At 52.5% G+C, this 18,710-nt stretch overlaps 1 protein-coding gene across 3 annotated transcripts; it reads right to left on the bottom strand.

The window, feature by feature from the left end:
• Positions 1 to 244: 244 nt before the first annotated feature.
• DZIP1L (DAZ interacting zinc finger protein 1 like) lies at positions 245 to 18,081 on the bottom strand. Of its 3 annotated transcripts, none has more exons than XM_026100584.2 (16): positions 17,598 to 18,081; positions 12,338 to 12,892; positions 11,353 to 11,506; positions 10,528 to 10,652; positions 9,953 to 10,114; positions 9,529 to 9,666; positions 8,852 to 8,914; positions 8,236 to 8,376; positions 6,936 to 6,966; positions 6,035 to 6,085; positions 5,776 to 5,909; positions 4,269 to 4,461; positions 3,319 to 3,544; positions 2,255 to 2,430; positions 1,638 to 1,777; positions 245 to 560 (listed from the first exon to the last, which is right to left on the bottom strand). In XM_026100584.2, exons 2-16 carry the CDS (start codon positions 12,839 to 12,841, stop codon positions 390 to 392), a joined length of 2,409 nt encoding a protein of 802 aa, XP_025956369.2. In that variant the 5' UTR covers positions 12,842 to 12,892; positions 17,598 to 18,081; the 3' UTR covers positions 245 to 389. The 3 variants fall into 3 exon arrangements, with proteins under 3 accessions (XP_025956369.2, XP_064373148.1, XP_025956370.2); XM_064517078.1 differs by lacking the exon at positions 17,598 to 18,081 and adding an exon at positions 15,308 to 15,739; XM_026100585.2 differs by lacking the exon at positions 17,598 to 18,081 and adding an exon at positions 15,308 to 15,738 and having other exon boundaries at positions 11,353 to 11,437.
• Between the last annotated feature and the right edge of the window lie 629 nt (positions 18,082 to 18,710).

Below are 18,710 nucleotides of genomic sequence, written 5' to 3'. Positions count from 1 at the left end.
AGGATCGAGATTGTCTCACGCACAGCTACAAACATACAAAATACAGAGAGATGTAGGAGAATGTACTTCATTTATATGGATAAGCATTTATTCCCTTGGTTTGAACAACAGCACCTGGCCAGGGAGGATGCAGACCTTATGCGCTGCTTGAGAAAGCCCCAATACTGGGGTAATTTGCTTGACTGGGAAAGAGAAACTGCGGCAGCCCAGGCAGCAGCCTGTGGAGGATGCCGAGCGGTGGCTGCCTGTTCCTGGTCTTGTGGCACCATCAAGTGGCTGCTGGCGGCTGCTTGTTCCCAAGGAGGACTGTCATTTCTCCTGTCACGTCACCTTGCAGCGCGGCTCCCCTGGGCCCAGGGAAACGGGGAGCCCTGCCCGGGAGGAGGGGGTCACCAGCCCCTGGTCCCCGTGCTGCCCGAGCTCCAGGCGCTGGTGCCGGGCGAGCCTGCCGAATCGCCACCGAGCCTCGCTGATGGCCACCGATGGCCCGCCGGCGGCTCCCGGGGTGCCACGAGGTCCTCCAGGGAGGAGGTGTCCAGGTCACTGCTGTCACCTGCAACCTGGACAGGGAGTGCAGGGGAGATGCGGTGAGGGGAGCGACGGTGCCGGACCACAGGCCGCATTTGCACCCGGAGGCCCGTACAAGCAACTCAGGAGCAACCAGAATTTCTGTTGCATTTTCTTGCTGTTTTCTGCAGGTCAGAGGCCACGTGGGGCTGGCAAGCTGGGTGCCCAGGAATGGGCTGTGGGCACAGGGGCCTGAGGAAGGCCACAGGAAGGGCTGAGCTGCTTGACTGCTTTTCTGGGGCTATTTCCTAATTTATCCCATGATGCATCTGGGTGACATCCAGATGCACCAAGTTTAGCACTCTTTGCTCTAATTTTTACATAATTTTTACATTGGTCAGACCGATTCTCTGTTTTACTCTGAATTGCAAATCATTCCATAAATTTTGTGGTTTTTTTTTTTTTTTTTTTTTTTTTTTTTTTTTTTAAACTTTGCTAGATGAAGGCCCAGAATTTCATTCTCATTGCAATGAAAAAAACTTGTTTTTGTGCTGGGCCTTTCTTAGGCAAAGTGCTTTCTCTCTCTCTTTTTTTTTTTTTTTCCCTCCCTAAAAAAGCAATTTGATTCCAACACTGCCAGTACTTTAATTACATCAACTCTCCCCCATAAATTGAGGTTACATTTAAGTCCCGGTTTAGTAATTTAATAATTTTGCCATTGCATCACTGCAATTATCTCTGGATTTGTTCCAGAGACCTTTTCTCAATTTGATTCCCTAGCATTTATTGTTGTTCTCCCGATAGCATGAATACTGATTTTTCCAAAGAGGGTGACTGGACAAACATTAGGGGAGGGACATGTCTGTAACTGGAGAAAGGGGTCAAGGGCCAAGTCTCTGTCACTGTAAACTGCCTGAACTCCTTGCTGCACAGACTGTGTCCTATGACACTGTGCTAAGAAGGGGGCAAAACATGGGTTTTTTTTTTCTGAAATAGTGTTAAAAAGCATCACTGTGTCTAAATCCAAATCTTCAAGGCTCATTGGGAAATGGGATGGTCATGAAGACAAGCATTTTGCTATAGCATTCCTCAGGCTTCCCCCCCCCCCCCTTTGCTGTTTGGGGTAGTACCTGGAGTTTCTTGGCGGGCTGGCTGGCTTTGGGTGACCCAGAGCTCTTCTCAGGGAAGAGTTTCACACCCCCGGCTGGTTTCTGTGCTGTCGTGTCCAGGCGTCTCTCCAAGACCTTCACCATCGCAGACACGGTTGTCCCTGCATGGGGCAGAGCCCATTAAAATGGGAGCCCTGGAGCCAGGCATTCACACAGCAAATCCTGCTCAGCACAGCTCAGCTGCTCCCCACCATCGCTGGTGGGAAGGGATGTTACCACAGGCTTCCAGGCAGGGCCAGAAGTTGCCGAAGGATAAAGCTACCAGTGTCCATTCACGTGTCCTAGCATGGGGACAGACGATTAAGACTTCTCCCTCTTCAGCCCCAGAAACAAAGTGACATGGTGGCACTGATGGTGCCAACCAGGCCTGTCCCTGTAGTTTAACCACATCGTCCTGACGTTAAAACACAGCCACCCACCATGGACCCAGGTGTGTAGGGCTCAGAGCGAGGAGCACACCGCGACCGCCTGCCCGCAGCCACGCACTGACCGCAGCAGAGGTGGCTGGAGGGGCCATTTGAATTAATGGGCAGTTATTCGGCATGACCTACAGCGGTCACTACAAAAACAGGCAATACCTGGGCCAACCGTTTCCTCTGGTGAATCCAGGGCAGACCCATCGGATTCAGTGTCATCGTCCGGCATCATTTTTGAGAGCGCCTGCTCTTGCTGCGTGCTCGTGGGAGGTCTCCGCTTTGTGGGGGAGAGGCTAGCTTGCTCCCATCCCAACGACACTTCCGAGCGGGAACGTGGGCTGCAGCGGGGTGCGCAGAGAGAGATGGGTCAGTCGGGGCTGTGTCCCACACAGCTGGGGCTGGAGGGCTCAGACAACTCAAAGCAAGCAGGGCACCCACCTCTTGGACATAGCATGCAGCAGGAGACAAGTCCTTATGGCCAGACCCACAACTGGGGGAAAACTGGGCCTGTTGCTACTGGTATCCCCCTCTACCTGCTCCTGCAGCAGCTACATGGAAGTCCTGCGATAGTCTGGGGGCTGTAATGATCTGTCCTCGAGCAGGGTGTTGCATGGAGATGCACACTGTTTCCCCCTGCCATGGACAAGTCAGTCACACCTGCCTACTGCAAGCGCTTTCCTTCTGGCCTCTTTGACAGGTACTCAAGCCCAAGCTCACATACTTGCCTTGTGTTTGGATCTTGCTTGGGTTGAGTTTAAAACCTACATCTGGCTTCCTCTTTCCTCCTGGAGCAAACAAGTAATTCTTTTTCCTCACCCGTTCTTGGCCATGCATGTTGTCTGCAGTTTCTGCAGGCTTTGCTTTTGCATCCTTACTACTCTTGCTCCAAAACCCAGAAGAATTTTCTCATCCCGTCAAAGATATGATAGGAAGGGAAGAAAGAGCCTAACACAAGTGTAAAATGCCCTGTATTTGTCTCCAGCACCACAGGGTGGGATGCAAAACCTAAGGTCTGACTTTACTGGGTTCCTTGAGTCTGCTCGAAGGGTCAGGGAAACTCCTCTTCCAAACAAACCTTTCTGGGGTGTCACATCACCCACCGGTCAGCAGTTCCTGAGGACATCTATGTTTGTATAGCACCTAGTGGAGCTGGGGCCAGGCTTGTGACCAAGGGTCCGGGGCTCTGACCACCTGCATGGAGACTGAAAGGAAGCAATGGGACTCACCTCAGCTGTGGGACGGGTCCCAGGCCAGGGCTGGTGGGGTTGCTGGCCTTGAGGGTCCGGGTGGTTCCTAGGGGTGTCCCCGGAGGGCTGTGGGTGGTGCGGGCTCTGCTCCGAGGAGCCGGCTGGGGGGCTGCTGAGGCTGCAGGCTGTGATGCAGCTAGCTTCACCGTGGGCTGTGACGATGGCAGTGACCGATGAAGTGGCCAGGGGCTCTTTTTGCTTCGAGCTGGAAGGCAATATTAAGAGCAAGGAAAATCGCTACCTACCACCAGGCAGTCTTGTGCGTGCAGCTCCTGGGGAAGCCGTGCTGCCCACTCATACTGGGGAAGCAACACTGGGTAGGAAAAGGGGGGGAAAGGGATTTGCAGAATGCCACTGAAGGGAATCCCCAGGCTCAGGACGTCCTGGGGGCCCCGCGGGCAGAGCCGCACTATCCCCTGCCCTCGCAGCCCGACAGGCTGTGACTCTCCCCAGAGACATGCAGACAGACGAACTCCCTGCCCGGGCTATTCAACCGGCCCGCAATGGGAAGGGAGGAATGGCAGGCTTAGGCAGGCCTTTCCCACCACTCAACCTACATTTTACTCTACTGGTAATCCTTGCGAAGCACCCTTTCATGCATGACCAGTTGGACTCTGTGGCTTTTTGTAAGCCCTTTTCCCAGTGCCAAAATGACTCTCGTTAAGCATAAGCTTCTGGGCAGAAGGCCAGAGATCTTTTCTGGGTCTTCTTTGGGACAGCTGATATCTTTTGAGCATGAAAGGCCAGCCCAGGCAGGGTCAGTAATGCAAAGAGCAGCTGCGAAGACTTATATCACCCTAAATGTCCTTTCCTGCCCTTTCTCCAACTCGCTGCCCCACTGGGTGAGGGAACAGCATCCCATGGCCATGGGTAGGTGGGGACCTGCAGCCCCACTGTACATTTATAGAGAGGACAGGAGATCACTTCACCTGGGATGACAGAGAGCTGTTGAGGGAAGGTACCGTCGAGCTTCTCATATTGCTTGACTTTCCACATGACTGCTCGGATGAACTTGTCCCTCAAGCGGAGGAGCTCTGGAAATCTCTCAGCCTTCTGCTGCTGCTGAATCTTGACCAGAGTTTGGAGGTTTTTGTAGGTCTGAGTCGGGATCCCCTTGGCAACCTAAAACAGAGGGTAGCTGAGGGGCTTGACGTTGTTCTCCCACAGCACTATGTAGTGAAACGTGTCCTCACCAGCACTTCTATTGCACGAGCTTCCTGCAAGCTCCAAGCCCACTGAACCCCACTTGAGTTGAGAAGGGCTGCAACAGGCCCGATGCCCACCCTGTCCTTAGTACGGATGCTCTTATCCCATGAAAACAGGCCACTAAGAGGCTTTAGTCCCCTGCTTGCAAAGCCCTCCTCTGCCTGGGTAAATGACCACTGAGCAGTAAATCCAGCTATTTCAGGCAATTTGTAGCCTACAGAATAAGTACGAGTACGTTCACTTGGGAGGTATTTATAGCTCCAGCAGGTTTTGCAACCATGAATGTCCTGGGGTAGTAGAGATGTGAAATGATGAGAAGTGAAGGGGGGTTGTATGCCTCTGGACCTGTTATAAGACACCTCAGATGCTCCTGACTCTCACAAATGCCCACCTCAGCCTTCCCTAATAACATGCTGGGAGAAGAGGGGGGGGGAAGCCAGGGCCACAGCTTGTGTAAAATAAACCCAGGAGCGCTCAGTTGCACTCTGGTCTCCTGTCAGAGGCTTTCACTCCTTAAAAGCACCTCCAGGAAACAATCACACCAGGAGTCATTAATTCACTCCTTTCTCTTTGTGCCTTCAGGACCTGCAAATCTCAACGGACAAAACACAACCACTGCCTTGCTCAGAAACATTGTTCAAAGGAGCAAGGGGTAGACACGAAGGTCTCCGGCAGAGGTGCGGCCATGCATGCTCGCTGCTTTTGCACGGGCTCTGCGAGGTGCTAGGTGGTAGTGTTGCATCACTAGGAGCCTGGGGAGACTTGCAGGAGATACTGTTTAATATACGTGGCATGAAAAGGGCTCGGACAGTAAAAGTCCCCTTGAAATTCCCATGATACAGACTGCTGTGCCCTCACAGACCCTCCTTTTACAAGGCATTTTCCTGGAAGACAGTAAGGCCTGGTTTATTTAGCATATGAATGGCTGCTTGCGAGAAGGACTCGCTGGAGTGAGAGCTGTAACAGCTCGAGCAGGGGGCAAGGTGATGATACAGTCACACTCGCTGAACAGAGACAGGAGCACCATGATTTATTGCCTGTGCTGCTGTGTGGTTCCGGCTCCACCTTGCCAGTCTCCTGCTTGGGGTGTAACTACTCCAGACAGGGACTGTTTTACTGTCTATTAGTGCTTTAGTTGCTCAAAAAAACCCAAAGCAGTTCAGAGCAGTCTTTATCTCCATGCACCAGCTCGGGACTGGCAGCAGGGCTGCACTGCAAAGGCAGACTTACCCTCTTCACGCCCATGCTCTCCAGCTTTTCCTCCAGCGTCTCCTCCAGGACGGGGCGAAACTGCTTCAGGAGGTGGGGGTTTCTCCGCAGAGCTTCCAGGAGCCTCTGCTTCCCACGCGGGACATCGTCCGTGTCTGAGTAAAACAAGGCCTGGGGAAGCGAGTGCTGGCACCAGTGCAGCAATGCGCCCCAGCCCACCAGGGAGGAAGCTGATGGGTCCCTTCACCCCTTTGAGGACAGGGATCCCACCAGTACCCACCTTCTTCTGATGACTCTTCTGCAGACGCCACTTTGGGTGCTTCCCCGGTCACTGCACAGACGGAAAAGAGCCCGTGAGGGCTGAGGGGGGAGTCGAGGCCCCTGTGTGGGAGCAGGCTCAGATCTCTAGCTTGTTCCTCATGTAAGCAAAGAGCAGACACATCTGTGTCTTGGAGATCCAGCACTGGCTCGGGCCTGGTTACAAGCCCTTGGAGAGCATCCCCGAGGGAAAGCCAGCGGTGCTCGCATGCAGCCCTCTGCCACCCCTTGGGTCTGGAGTGAATGCTATACCTGCTGGGGATTTCCTGTTAGTGTCTCTGTTTCAAGGCTGCTATTTTTTTTTTTCCCTGAAAAGTAGCTGGACAGCAGCACACATCTGGGTTTGCTGCTGTGCTACAGGCATCAGGGAGCTGAGAAGTCCCTGTTTTCTTACCCTGGCTCTTGATTAGAGAAAACCCAGATAAACGAAGAAACCACAGAGTGTTTTGACTTCCTATTTTCATGCAAATAACTACTGGCATCATTTTGGAGGAGGAGGCAAGGGAAGGAAGAGGTCATTCATTCGTTGTGAGCTCCTGATTGAAATCTAACTCCTTTGGGGTATGTCTACAATGCAAAAGGCACCCAAGAGAGTTAGTTTTCTGCCAGCAAGCCAATTCTGCGGTCTGTGCTATTGCAGCTGATATTAAAGGGTCTGGAAGATGTCTGCTCCAGTGTCATGTGAACGGACATACAGCCAGCTCTCTGCAGCGGATATGGCATGTTTTCCTCACTTGCTTGCCTGAACCAGCAAAGATATTGTAGAGGGACAGAAAGAAGACAGTGTGTCTGAATGGCTATTGGCAACTATGGAAGATTTATCTAGACCCAAACTGATTCACCTTAATATACATAGTCATTACCTTCAGGTTTGCTTGCAGACAGCAGCTTGATCTGTAAAGAAATAGGCTGGGCATCATTCAGAGATCAGTTCTTCTTCTATAATTTGGGGTAACTTATCCTCTCTCAGTGGAATATTACTATTAAAAGCACCACAAAAGGAGCAAAAAATAATTCTATGGCAAGCCTGGATGAAAGGCTTTTTTTTGCTGAGAGTACAATATAGCTCATTCCTAGACAGACTCCCTACTACCAGTGAGAAAGACCAGTTTCAGCTCTGTCCTCCTGGTCATGCTGGGTCGCAGACGAGCCCATCAGCAGCCATGGCATGGCTGTGTGTGTGAGAGCAGGGGCCTAAATTGGGCAAACACACCCACCAAATATTTTTTCCTGCAAACAGACCGTACCTCCAAGCCTAGGTTCTTCCTTTTCCATAATGCGAACACTAGCACAGTGGATGCCCTCATGTCACACCCATGTGTTATTTACAGGTCGGATAAAGAGTAAAAGATGCTCCAAATCACAACACGAAGTGTTGCAGTGGTGATCTAGCCCCTCGGGGGCATTGTTTGTGTTGGCCAAAATTCAAGTAATGCTTTGTGCTTAACGAGTGGGAAAAAGATCCCAGTGCAGCAAAGCGTTATACAATGAGCCTGACGTTAGGCCTAGGCTTAACTAAGCAAGAATTTTAAGCCCGCTTAGAGTTAAAGAAACAAGTTTTTCTTAAATACTCTGATGAATCAAGGCCTACTTATCTTTTATTTCATTTGCCATATTTTAGCCTGAGCACTTCCAAGCTGTAAAGAAAGCTGAATAAGCATAAGCAGGAGATTGAGACAAAGAAAGGGAGGCACAAGGGTGGCAAAAAGGAGGGTCAAGAAATGGGAAGAGGGATAATAAGGTGTAAAATTCAGGCACTGTCTGGGGATCCCTGCTGGGCGGCCCAGCACTTGGTCACTGCCACCTAAATCAGGAAAATACATCTGACATGTTCTTTCTGACTGTATCACACATGTTGAACCTGCTTTTAGGGTCAGGCAGACTGGGTAGGGAGTGGGGTGCCTTCCCCAGCTAACAGGAGACCACGCAGACGGATGGATCGAGCACCCTGGTATCACCATGTCACTGCCCATTCCAGGCCTGGCAGCATCCACAGCCACCCACCATTTCCTAACACGATCTCTCCATCGTTTGGTCACCTTTCATTTCTCCGAGTTACGTTCCCAGATGGGTGTGAGCAGCTTACATGAACGTAACACCCAGGTCCTACACACAGAGGACACCACATGCTGCAGCCAGGGGTGGAGCAAAGGCGTCATGTACCGTTTTTTCCTGTGACTTAATGACCTCAGTCTGGTCTCTAAGCCGGGCACTGAGCGTGTCCATTTCCTGACGGAAGTGGTCCGTAACTGCCCGCTGGTCCTGGGACAGGGCAGCACGGAGCTTCTTGTTCTCGTTCTTCAGCTGAGAGGGACAAAAAAGGAACGAGAAGAGTTTAACATGCTAAAATTGGGTTCAGAGCCGTCTCTTGTCTTTACCAACTAGGGAAACTCTTTAGGTTTTTGTCCATTATTGAATTGCTAAAACAACCTGCAGCCTGTTGGCAGACTCCCAGTGGTCGCTTTTCCCTCTGGATCATAACTCAGTGTAAGTCTGAGTAGGGCCTGACCCACAACTGCTGTTACTGGGGGGCAGCCAGCAGCAGCAGGGACATGTCCTCCCAAGGGCAGCTCTGACCTTGCAGAAGATGCACAGCCGACCTTGTGTCGGCAAGCTTGTGTCTTCCCATCAGCTGCAATTGGATACAGGTCCTCTTTCTCTGAGGAGACCTAATGTCTCTGGGGTTTGAAGCTAAGATGGAGAAAAAGCACGAGGGAAGTGTCCAAGCCTTTTCTGAGTGAGGCACCCAGGAGGTGGCAAGGAGGCACGTGGCACTTACCTGGGCCTCCTGCACCAGGTGCTCCCTCCGCAGGTCCTTCAGCTTCTGCTTCCACTCTTCCCTCTGCCAAATTAAACACAAAGCGGTTTCCCTCCTCAGTCCACAGGCTGTGGGTTTCTCACCAGTGGGGGCACCCAAATGTGTTCCTGCTTTGAGAACCTAGCTTTCCTTCAGGTCCTGGAGGACCTTCTGGCACCGTAATGGCCGTGCTGGGGAGCCTCAGAGCTGGCACAGGCCTTTCCCAACCCTCTCAGTGCTGAGAGACACCAAACATGTTGAAGCCCCTTCTTCTTCAGCCCTTATAGAAGGAGATAACTGATATGTGGGGAAGGAAATCTCTTTTTTTCCTCTGGTACTTGAAATGTTTTTCCACACAGAGAGTTTCTGTAATGGTCTGGTGGAGATGGATTTTCATGCAGCAAGCAGGTCACCTGGGATGGGGTCATGCCCTCTGCACTCTTCAGGTCCCCTCTCTGGACTTGGACTGTCAGGTGCTGTCATTCTGCAGGAGGTCATTGCTGGTCCCTAGCTGCTAGCTGAACCCAAGCCGAGACCTCTGCTGACCCACATGCCAGCAGACGTGCACAGAGATGCATGAACGTGGGTTCATCACCATCAAAATGCACCCTGAGGGAGCATGACAGAGATAATGAAGACACCTGCAACACACTCCCCACCTGCACGTCCATCCTCTCCCGCACGTCCCGTAGCTCTGCCCGGGTCGCTGCCCACTGCCGCTTCTCCTCACGGTCATCGTCCCGCAGGGTCCCCAGGTTGGACACTGCCATGTTCCTGGCTTGCAGCTCCTGCAGTTTCTGTAGGGGGGAGAAGAAGGAGCTGTTGGTGCTGCGGAGGGGAAGCAGCATGAGTGCTGCTCCTCCCACCGGTCCCACCTCAGACAGCTGCTGCCTCCTTCCCCAAATCCCGGGGATGCACCAGCAGCACGGAAAGGAGGCTTTTTGAGAGCCTGTGTGGACCAGGCAGGGCAGCAAGCTCGGATGTCCCCCATGCTCTGCACCTCTCAACAAGACATGTGTGAGGCCGAGTCACTTGCCCCGAGGAGCCTCTGCCGCAGGATTGGACCCTGGCGTGCTCGCTCACCCCTTCCACGGCACTGCTCCTGCTGGCAATGTCCTTGAATTCGGTGAGGAACAGCTGCCTCAAGCCATCCAGCTCTTGGTGGAGCTTTGTCCTCTCCTCCTCTTTCCACCTTTCAAAATCTCTCCTGCCCTCCTCTTCTCTCTGGCGAGCTTTCTCTGTTTCCTAAAGGAAATGGAAAATTCAGAGCGGGACGTGTCCTGGCTGCAGAGCAGAAGCACCAAGGCCAGGACAGAGTTTGGAGCTTCTGCCCTGGCTTCCATGTGATGAGCACTGACCACCTCATTACACCAGTCATTGCTCAGAACTTAGGCTTTGCCTGTACACAAAGGAAAGGTTAAGATAGTACAGCCTCCCAGGGGCAGGCACTCTTTCCTGTGTGTAGCAGTGCTTATTTCCACATAGCATTTCCCACAGGAATTTTCTGGGCAATTTTTCCAAAGAAATAAGCATGATTCCCACTATAAAACATTTTTAACTGCATTTTTCATTTGTGCTTTAAAACTGCCGTGCAATTTATCTCTTCTCCCCCCCCCCCCCCCTTCTCCAAACAGTCGGCAACGCCCGCGCGCCCGTACGTGCTCCCGGCGCAGTTTCTCTGCGTCTCGCTCTGCTTCCAGCCGCTGCTGCGTCTCCCTCAGTTTCACTTTCAGCTCCTGAATCTCATCCTCCATTTGCTCCACCTGCTTCTTCCGCTGCCTCTCTGCAAAGCCCGGGGAAGCAGGGGCACGGTGAAAAGGGCGTGATTTGCAAGGTCCTACTGCTGTGATTGTGCTTTGAGGGGCGAGGAGGGGAGAGAAACATCCTGCTTTAGTATGGAGCGAAACGGCCTGTCGTGTTGCACCGGCCCCAGGCTGCGGTTTCAAGCTGCCAGCACACAGCCGAGCCAGCATCTGCCAAGTTCAAGTACCCAGTAAGGGCGAAGCTGTAACAAGGCTACCTGGCTTTTATACAGCGCTTTACACCGCAGGCGTCAAAGCATTTTGTAAAGGAGTATCGGCTCCTTGCTAGCGATGGGGCAGAGGGAAGGCGAACCCCCCCTCCCGCCCAAGCAAGGGAGGCAGCGGCAGAGCTGGGGAAAAAAGGCTCCCAGGCTCCCCACCAAGGCTCGGCCCACACGGTCCCGCTGGCTCTTTGGGTGAAGATGATCCTTAGGGAAAACAAGCGGCAGAGACGGGTTGCAAATGGGCGTGCAGTCCCTGTTTCTGCCTGCCCACGCTTGAGGGAGGAGGGAAGGGCGGTGAGCAGAAATTGTTCACCAAATGTTCACGGAAATACAGAACTGGGAATGGCATGGCATAAGAAACTGTCTTTAAACCACCCCCCCAGTCGGATATGCATCCATATCCAACAGAGATAACCCTCCCATTAAAGAAGTGATGGGACAAATTGCCTGTGCTCACCAGCCTCACTGGCTTCAGTGTGTCTGCGCTGAACATGGGCTTGGAGGAAGGAGTAGTTCACAAAGGCTTTATCGCAGAACTGGCACTGAGGAGGGAAAACAAGCCAGTGAGAGGACTTGCATCTGCAGAGAGAAGTGCTTCCCATGTCCCTGACCTAAGGGAAAGAAGATTATTTTGCTAGTTTAAAGCAAAAGGGGAGATCTTAGGAGACTTGCCTATGCATTAGAGGTATATTAGATCAAAGCTATTAGGAGTGTCTCCTGTGTGAAGTCAAAGGGCCACCAAATCCAGGAGCTTCTGGAAATCTTTCACAGGGCTATATGGTGTTTAAAGTCTCCCTGCCACAAGATATCCCCCAGGACCCATGGATGTTGTAAGATCTCCCTCTACACCCTCCTCCCCAGTGGTCTGGGCTGCTCTGACTACCTATAATTGACTCAGCCCTTCCCAAGAAAAGAAACTGCCCTCTGAGCTAACAAGGACTTTGCAATCTCCGTGAAGCTGCCACGGAACAAACCCAGAGCAGATGTGATGAAATGGGGACAGGGAAAGCAGCAGGGCTGGCTGGTATTTTCCTGGGGCAAGGTGACTTGCGAAAAGCCCCCTCCTTTGAGCAGGAGCTGGTGCTCAGCTGGTTGCAAGTTTGGGGGCAAGCAGGCCCCAAGTTACCTGCAGCATTGCTGGGCAGCAGAGGTGGGGTCCTGCCATGCATCAGTGCAGGTAGCCACCAGCGTGCAGGACTGACCTTTCCCAGTAACGGCTTTGGTACCAGACTGACTTTATGCTGGACTAGGTGTAGGTGTAGTTTTATGGCCCTTATTGGACCATACGCTCAGGCGGGGCCATGAAACCCCTGTCTGATCCTGGCAACCCTCAGAGTCCCAAGACGCCAGCCAGTTACGGATGCAGCGAAGAGCCTCGGGATGTGCTTTACGGTGGCTTTACGAGACCCGAGGGGGCCCACCATCCCCTTTCCGCCACGTACCTTGTGGTAGCTGTTAGCCCCAGCTTGCAAGAGGAGCTGCTGGGTGGCGATCAGCTTCTTGCGCCTCCTGCTCTCCTCCTTCACCCCTCTGAGCTCCTCCGCCCGCCTCGCCGCCTCCTGCTTTGCGTGGGCCAGCTCATCGAGGGCAGCCTGGAGGCGCCCAGCCTGCAGGGCCAGCGCAGCGCTCAGGCTCTCCTGGCAGTGCAGCAGGTACTCGGTGCTCAGCTGGGCCATCTTCAGCACCTTCAGCAGGACGGGGTCGACTGGCTGCCCGCACGACGGACACCGCTCCGAGTCCAGGTTGCAGAAGGTGACGCTGGCGATGTGCTCCTGCAGCGCGGCCACATCCAGCTCCCGGGCCACGCGCTCCACATCGATGGCGCTGAACCGCCGCCAGTCCACGCTGGCCCGCCTGGGCTGGAACTGGAAGGGGGGGACTCCCACCAGACCGGCCAGCGTGGCCCCATTGGTGGCGGAGGGCAGCGGGGCACCACAGCCTGGCATTGCTGGGGGGCCGGGCAGATGCAGCGGGTGGTAAATGTCTGCAAAAAAGGGCTGGAAAGCAAAAAGGATGCATTATGGCAAGCTGACCCCGGCTCTGCCAGAGCCCCCAGCAGCCTGCACACACCTCTAGCATCAGAGAGCTTGTCAGAGCACATCCTAGGCAAGAAAAAACAAAAGCCCTTCCTTTTCCCTTTTCCTTCTTCCTTTTTCCTTCTTCCAACTTTTTCTTCAGATGAATAGAAACACCCACACTCCCCTTAAGTCAAGAAAGTTCTTGTTTTGTCTGCAAATTAAAATATCTTTGAGCTATCCCTGCTGATATCCAGTCTTACAGCCTTATCTGTCTGCAGATATGTCCAAAGTTTGTACAGACCTCTGTGTATTCAGCACCTATGGAAATTACTGAGGTGCCTAAATACGCAGTTAGTAGCATAATAAAATGATTAATATCAAATCTGCTGGCCTGTGAGCCATGCCCACACGTATATCCATGCAACAAAAAGAGACACGGAGCACCCATATAACTCCCTCCCCCCCAGAAAGGGATTTCTGAAGCCCCGCGTTTAAAATTTTGGCATGTGGTTGGTGCATAAATGGGTCAATAGTTTGCACATGCATATATATGCTCTTGCTGGGATGGAAACAGCTGTATTATATAGTAGAGATCTCCCTGTGCAGAACTGGTATCTATTGCTTTTGCCAAATTCTGGGGGGGGGGGGGGGGGAACCTCTGCCAGTTTGTTGGTGTATTACAGCCAGAAGAATACCTAGAAGTCAGTGAATGCTAACAACACTGCTTCTACTTTTGGTAACAGAAATTTTTCTACAACTGCTCCATTTCACCTGTTTAAAATAACCTGTTCAGAATGAATTTGTAAACCCCTTCACTCAAACTCCTGAATGTGCATATTCCAGGGGAAAAGAATTATGCTGTTTCCCAACAACACATGCTAAATACTGGATAAATTTTGAATACCACAACACTCTGCTACCCTCCATGTTACCTTGCTCTGATCTAAATCTAGATTATTTCCTCATTATTTGCTCATTTTCCTAGCTGTGTCCTAAACCATAATTATATAAGTGTATTTAAACTATATAGTTTTAAATCTCTGAGTGTCTCTGTATTGTTCTTAGGCTGCGTAATGAGGAATTCTGTCAGGGAATGTGCAAACTATGGACCCTGAAATATAGCTTAAATGAGAGCAAGTGTTGGGCCTTTTTGAATTAGTTCAGTTCTGGTTTTGCAGCTGCCCACCACGTGCTGATTTTTCCGGCTGCTACGCCTACCTGCCACCTTTAAGCAGCTTTTCAGAAAGCACGCAGCTTTTTAAAAATGCTTAGGTTTTTTTTAAAAATGCTCTTTGCAGAAAGGTTGCTTACCATGCCTTCAGGTGAGGGCTGCGTTGCTGCACAGCCCGAGCGCGGCCGGGACGCGTAACTAGGTGTGCGGGCGTTACTAGGAGTGCTGTGTACCGCAGCAACGCGCCGCCCCGCCAGCCCCCAGCTGCACACGGTCTTACCAGCGCTTCTTAGCTCCCTGCCAAACTTACTCCTCTTTCTTACCCTTTCCTTGCCTCAATGCAGCAGGACACAGGAAGGCCTCGATTCAGGGCTGCTAGCCTAAAAAAAGGGCTTGCCCTGCAGATCAGCTGTAGCTGTCCCCATGCTGCGGGGAGACACGGCTTGAGAGCGCTGCAAGCCTTTGGGAGCAGCTGTGAACCAGGTGGCATTGACCTTAACCAGGGGTTTGCTTTAGGCTTTGGTTCATTTTTCGTCTTTTCTGTTGCATACCTAAAAACACCCCATCAACAAGACCCCTCCTCGGTTTACAAAACATATTCAGGATCAGAGCTTTTACTCAAAGCAATGACAGGTTCACAACCCGGAGTTTCAAAATACCATTTACCCAGCTTGTATAGCCAGTAATTCTATCCAGAAAAGGTGATTATTGTTATTATTGCGAGTGATATACCACTTGCAGCACTGTACTGTCTAACAACCCAAGTCATTGCATCAGATAAAGTAAACTCCATGTGTGTGCGTATATGTATACATTACATATATATATATATGTATGTATGTATGTATATAGAGGCTCAAATATAGCCCTGGCTGCAAATTGCGTGAATCTGCTAGGTAACGGCAGATGGTCCTGCAGCTGTGGGCAGGAGGTTTCCCTCGCACCGCTGGGACCCTGGAGCCCTGGCCGGCGGCCCGGGTGAGCACAGTCCGGGCAGCGGGCTGCTACGCAGCGCTCTGTTTACCCACGCGCTGTGAAACGGAAACCTCCAGGGAAAGCCTCTACCCTGGGGTTATCAGCTCGCCGCTGCTGCTGCTGCAGCTACCCGAGGAGGAAATGGGACCGTTCCCGTTGGGCAGAGGTAGCCGCGAGCCTCCCGCAGCTGTACAGATTGCATAATACCGAGTCGCTCCCTGGTAGGAAAACCTAGAGGAGTATCATACCTGCAAACACATACATACGTTCCCAGTGGATAGGGATGGGCTTCACTCAGAGCATAAATCCGGCATACCAGGGCTGGGCTGAATTTGCAGTGGGAGACTTTGTTGCGTGAATTAAGCACTCCTAGAAGGAGGCTTATCCCGTGGGGCAGCCCACGGAGGGGAGATCCCGCATCCCACCTCCCTGCTGCTGTCTGGAGTCAGGTGCTTGCCCAGGATCCCAGAACTGCTAGGGGGATATTTAATTTTATAAACCCTGCCCTGGGCAGGGTTGCCAGCTGCCGGCTGACCTCAGAGCCCCTTCCAACACAAATCCTTCCCATCACAGGCAGGTGAAGCAGAGGAGGAAGTTGCCTTTGGAAAAAAGCAGGAGATGTAAGAACCTTTCGACAAGCCCTGGCTGGGGAACCAGCCCTGCTCTGGCTGCGGCTCCCTCCCTCCCAGCAATCGCCCTGTTCGCTGCCAGAGCGCAAATTAAAGTCCCCTAACGATCTACGGCATACCCTTGGGGGCAGGCACCGTTGCACAAGCTCGTTAATATTAACAACGTCTTCACGCACCAAAGGCAGTGGCGTTTAACCCAGCCATCATCGTAGCCTTGTCGCTTAGCAGCGTAGCAGAGATCGTCCTGTTGCCTGGTGTGTTTTCCCCTCTGTTTTCTTCCAACTTTTTCATGCATGATGCCACGTATAAAGCCTAAGCCAGTGCCACCACTGCTTCAGTAGGACTTTCATTGGCACAATAAAACCACAACATCAGGCAACTCAGAAACCCAGGTCCAAAGAGTTATATCTTCTCTTCAGTTTTTACTTTAATATGCTTAGGACAGAGGCTCAGCTGGCGTAAATCAGTAAAAGCAGTTTGACTTCCATGGTGCAATGTTAATTTACTTCAGCTGGTGTGAAGGAGCTGTTGGCAAAAGGCTTCCCCATCACAGACGAGGAAAATTTGGCTATGACCTTCACTAGGACTAAGATTTTGCCTGGGGGGTGGTGAAGGCAGCAGCTTTGAGGGAGGCAGAGTCCGTCATAAAGGTAGCAACCAGTACCAGGCAGCATAGCCTAAAGGAGCTCAGATGCAACATTTCCCCTCCACTGTGCAAAAACGAGCTCCATCAAAATGCTGATAGAGCTGGCTTTCAGAAACTGTGATGAGCTTTCATATTCTAGATTGACAAACAGATTAGGGGGGCTGAAATAGTGCAGGCCCTCATAATGAAAAAGCTGAAGAACAGCACTTTCCTGGGCTCCCTGGGAAGTTAACCTCAGCCCTCTCTTTGCAAGGGAAACTGGTTTCCCTGAGGGGGGCTGGCTGGCAAAAGGGTGACCCTAAAACTCCAGTCCTGCATTAAGCAGGAAGCCCTGGGGCACAGGGACTCGCTGCTCTGGTGCATCAATGCTGGCAGTCATCACAGCGAGGAGGTGGAGGGGACACGGGTGGGATGCTGGCTTCACAACGGCCCCGGCAGAAGCCAGGCAGCGTGGGGAAGCCGGGGCGTTTGCTCTACCAGATAACAGCCATTGCATGGTCCTCTTCTTTGTAACCCGTAGCCACTGGCAGGGAAATCTCTTCCCCCTCCTTTTTCTTCCACCCTTCCCCACCTCCACCTTGGGGTCTCCCTCGCCTTTTTGAACTTTTCATGGACTTCTTCACACCCTCCAGAGAAAAAAGGTGCCCCAGTCCACCCCAGTGCCAGCATCCTTCTGCTCCCTTGCTTATCTGGGAGTCTGCAAACATTGGGAAACACCTTACCATGGAGTAGAGAGATGTCAGGAGACCTGGGCTCTCTGTGTACAAACTGCTCGGGCAGCTTCCCTAGCTCCTCCGCGCTCTGGATGAAAGCAGCCTGCGCCTCTCTCCCTTTCTCGGCCTCTCCTCTCGCCAAAATTTGGCCTTCCCAACAGCAATGTTGCTTTCGGCAGAGCTGCCGGGACTCCCTCTGAGCAGCAGCATCTCTTTCAGATGGATATCGGGAAAATCTCCTCGCTCGAGAGCAGCGCGGAGATCGGCTGTGCTTGTTGCTGGTGTCACCAGCATTTTACTACACGTCCCGACTGCGCTCGCAGCCAAGGGAGAGCAGTCAGCCTGGGCAGGACCAGCCCGCTAGGCAGAGGAGAGAGGAGCTAATACGTAACCGAGCAGAGCCTCGGAAATGTTTCTCTGATGAGCTAATGTGAAAAGAGACCTCAAACAGCTCAAGTGGAAACACTTCCCCCAGCACCGTTCCTCCCTTGCGTAGACACTGCCTTCATTTTCCCAACTACAGGAGCAGCAGAAAAAAGAAAATACTTACTTCTTCCCAGAGGGAGCAACTGCAGGGAGTCTGCAAGGATAAGACCGATGAACATGGACGGTCAGAAGTGGCTCAAAGCAGCGCGAGGGGCTGTCCAGAGCCGTGTGTGAAGCGGGGAGGGCTCTCCGGGCTGTAACCCTACACTCCTCCCCGCCGTCTCCCCCTGCCCCGGGGAGATTCAAAGCCGTCCAGAAAAAGCTGCTCACGGGGCCACATTCAGGTGAAAGCTACTTCCCTGCTAACGTAGTGCGGAGCGAAACCGAACCTCCGCGGGCAGCACCGCGGGGGAAACCCACACCCCCGAAAGGGAGCGGGCAAAATCCTCCCCGCGCCACGCTGTTGCTCTGACAACATGAAACACTTGGTCCGGCCCCGTTTGCCCTCCCGCTGTTGCAGTTCGGCCGCCTTCAGCACGGCTGCTCAGGCCGACGCGGGGCTGGAGGGAGCATCGCGCCCCGCATCCAGCGCGGCGTTGAGCGCTCACAAACCCGCTGCGTGCAGAAGGCTTTCCTTTTTTGGTTAATCTTGTTATGATTTCTAGCCGCAGAAATGAGGCTGCAGATTGCAGCATGCTCATTAGCTGCTGTATTTACAAAAGATAGCATTGTACAGATGGCAAACATTTGATGACGGACTACCAATCCGCCCCCGCCTTTCTGCTCCCAACTCCAGGCTTATAAACAGCTGTTGAGGCAGACTCAGAAGGGAGTCGCAAGCTGGGCTTTTCAAGGGTTTGGGTGGATTTACACAGCGATGCTGGAGACTGTAGGAGCCCATGGGAATACCAGCAGCTGGGTCCCAGCAAACTCCCTGGGACTGGCACCTTCTGGGTGTGGGAGAGGAAAATGCCAGAAAGAGGGAAGGGGAACAGACGTAAAAAAGGAAACACGGGCAGGGAGTGGTGCGTCGGAGAACCCAAAAGGGAGATAAGAAGGCAGCGTAGGTAGCACAGCCAGCTGCGGGTGACTGGGGCTGTTGTCAAGCTGCTGCACCGTATTTTCAAAGGTATTAGGAATCCATTTATTTCAGAGGGAACCTTGGAGGGTCAGTCCTGTCGTCGTCTTGGTGCCTCAGCACCTCCTCTCACCTGAGGGTAAAAGGGGAAATGTGACT

The sequence above is a fragment of the Dromaius novaehollandiae genome, chromosome 9 (assembly GCF_036370855.1).
Source record: "Dromaius novaehollandiae isolate bDroNov1 chromosome 9, bDroNov1.hap1, whole genome shotgun sequence".
NCBI classification, from domain to species: Eukaryota; Metazoa; Chordata; class Aves; order Casuariiformes; family Dromaiidae; genus Dromaius; species Dromaius novaehollandiae.
This window is presented reverse-complemented; position numbering and strand designations above follow the sequence as displayed.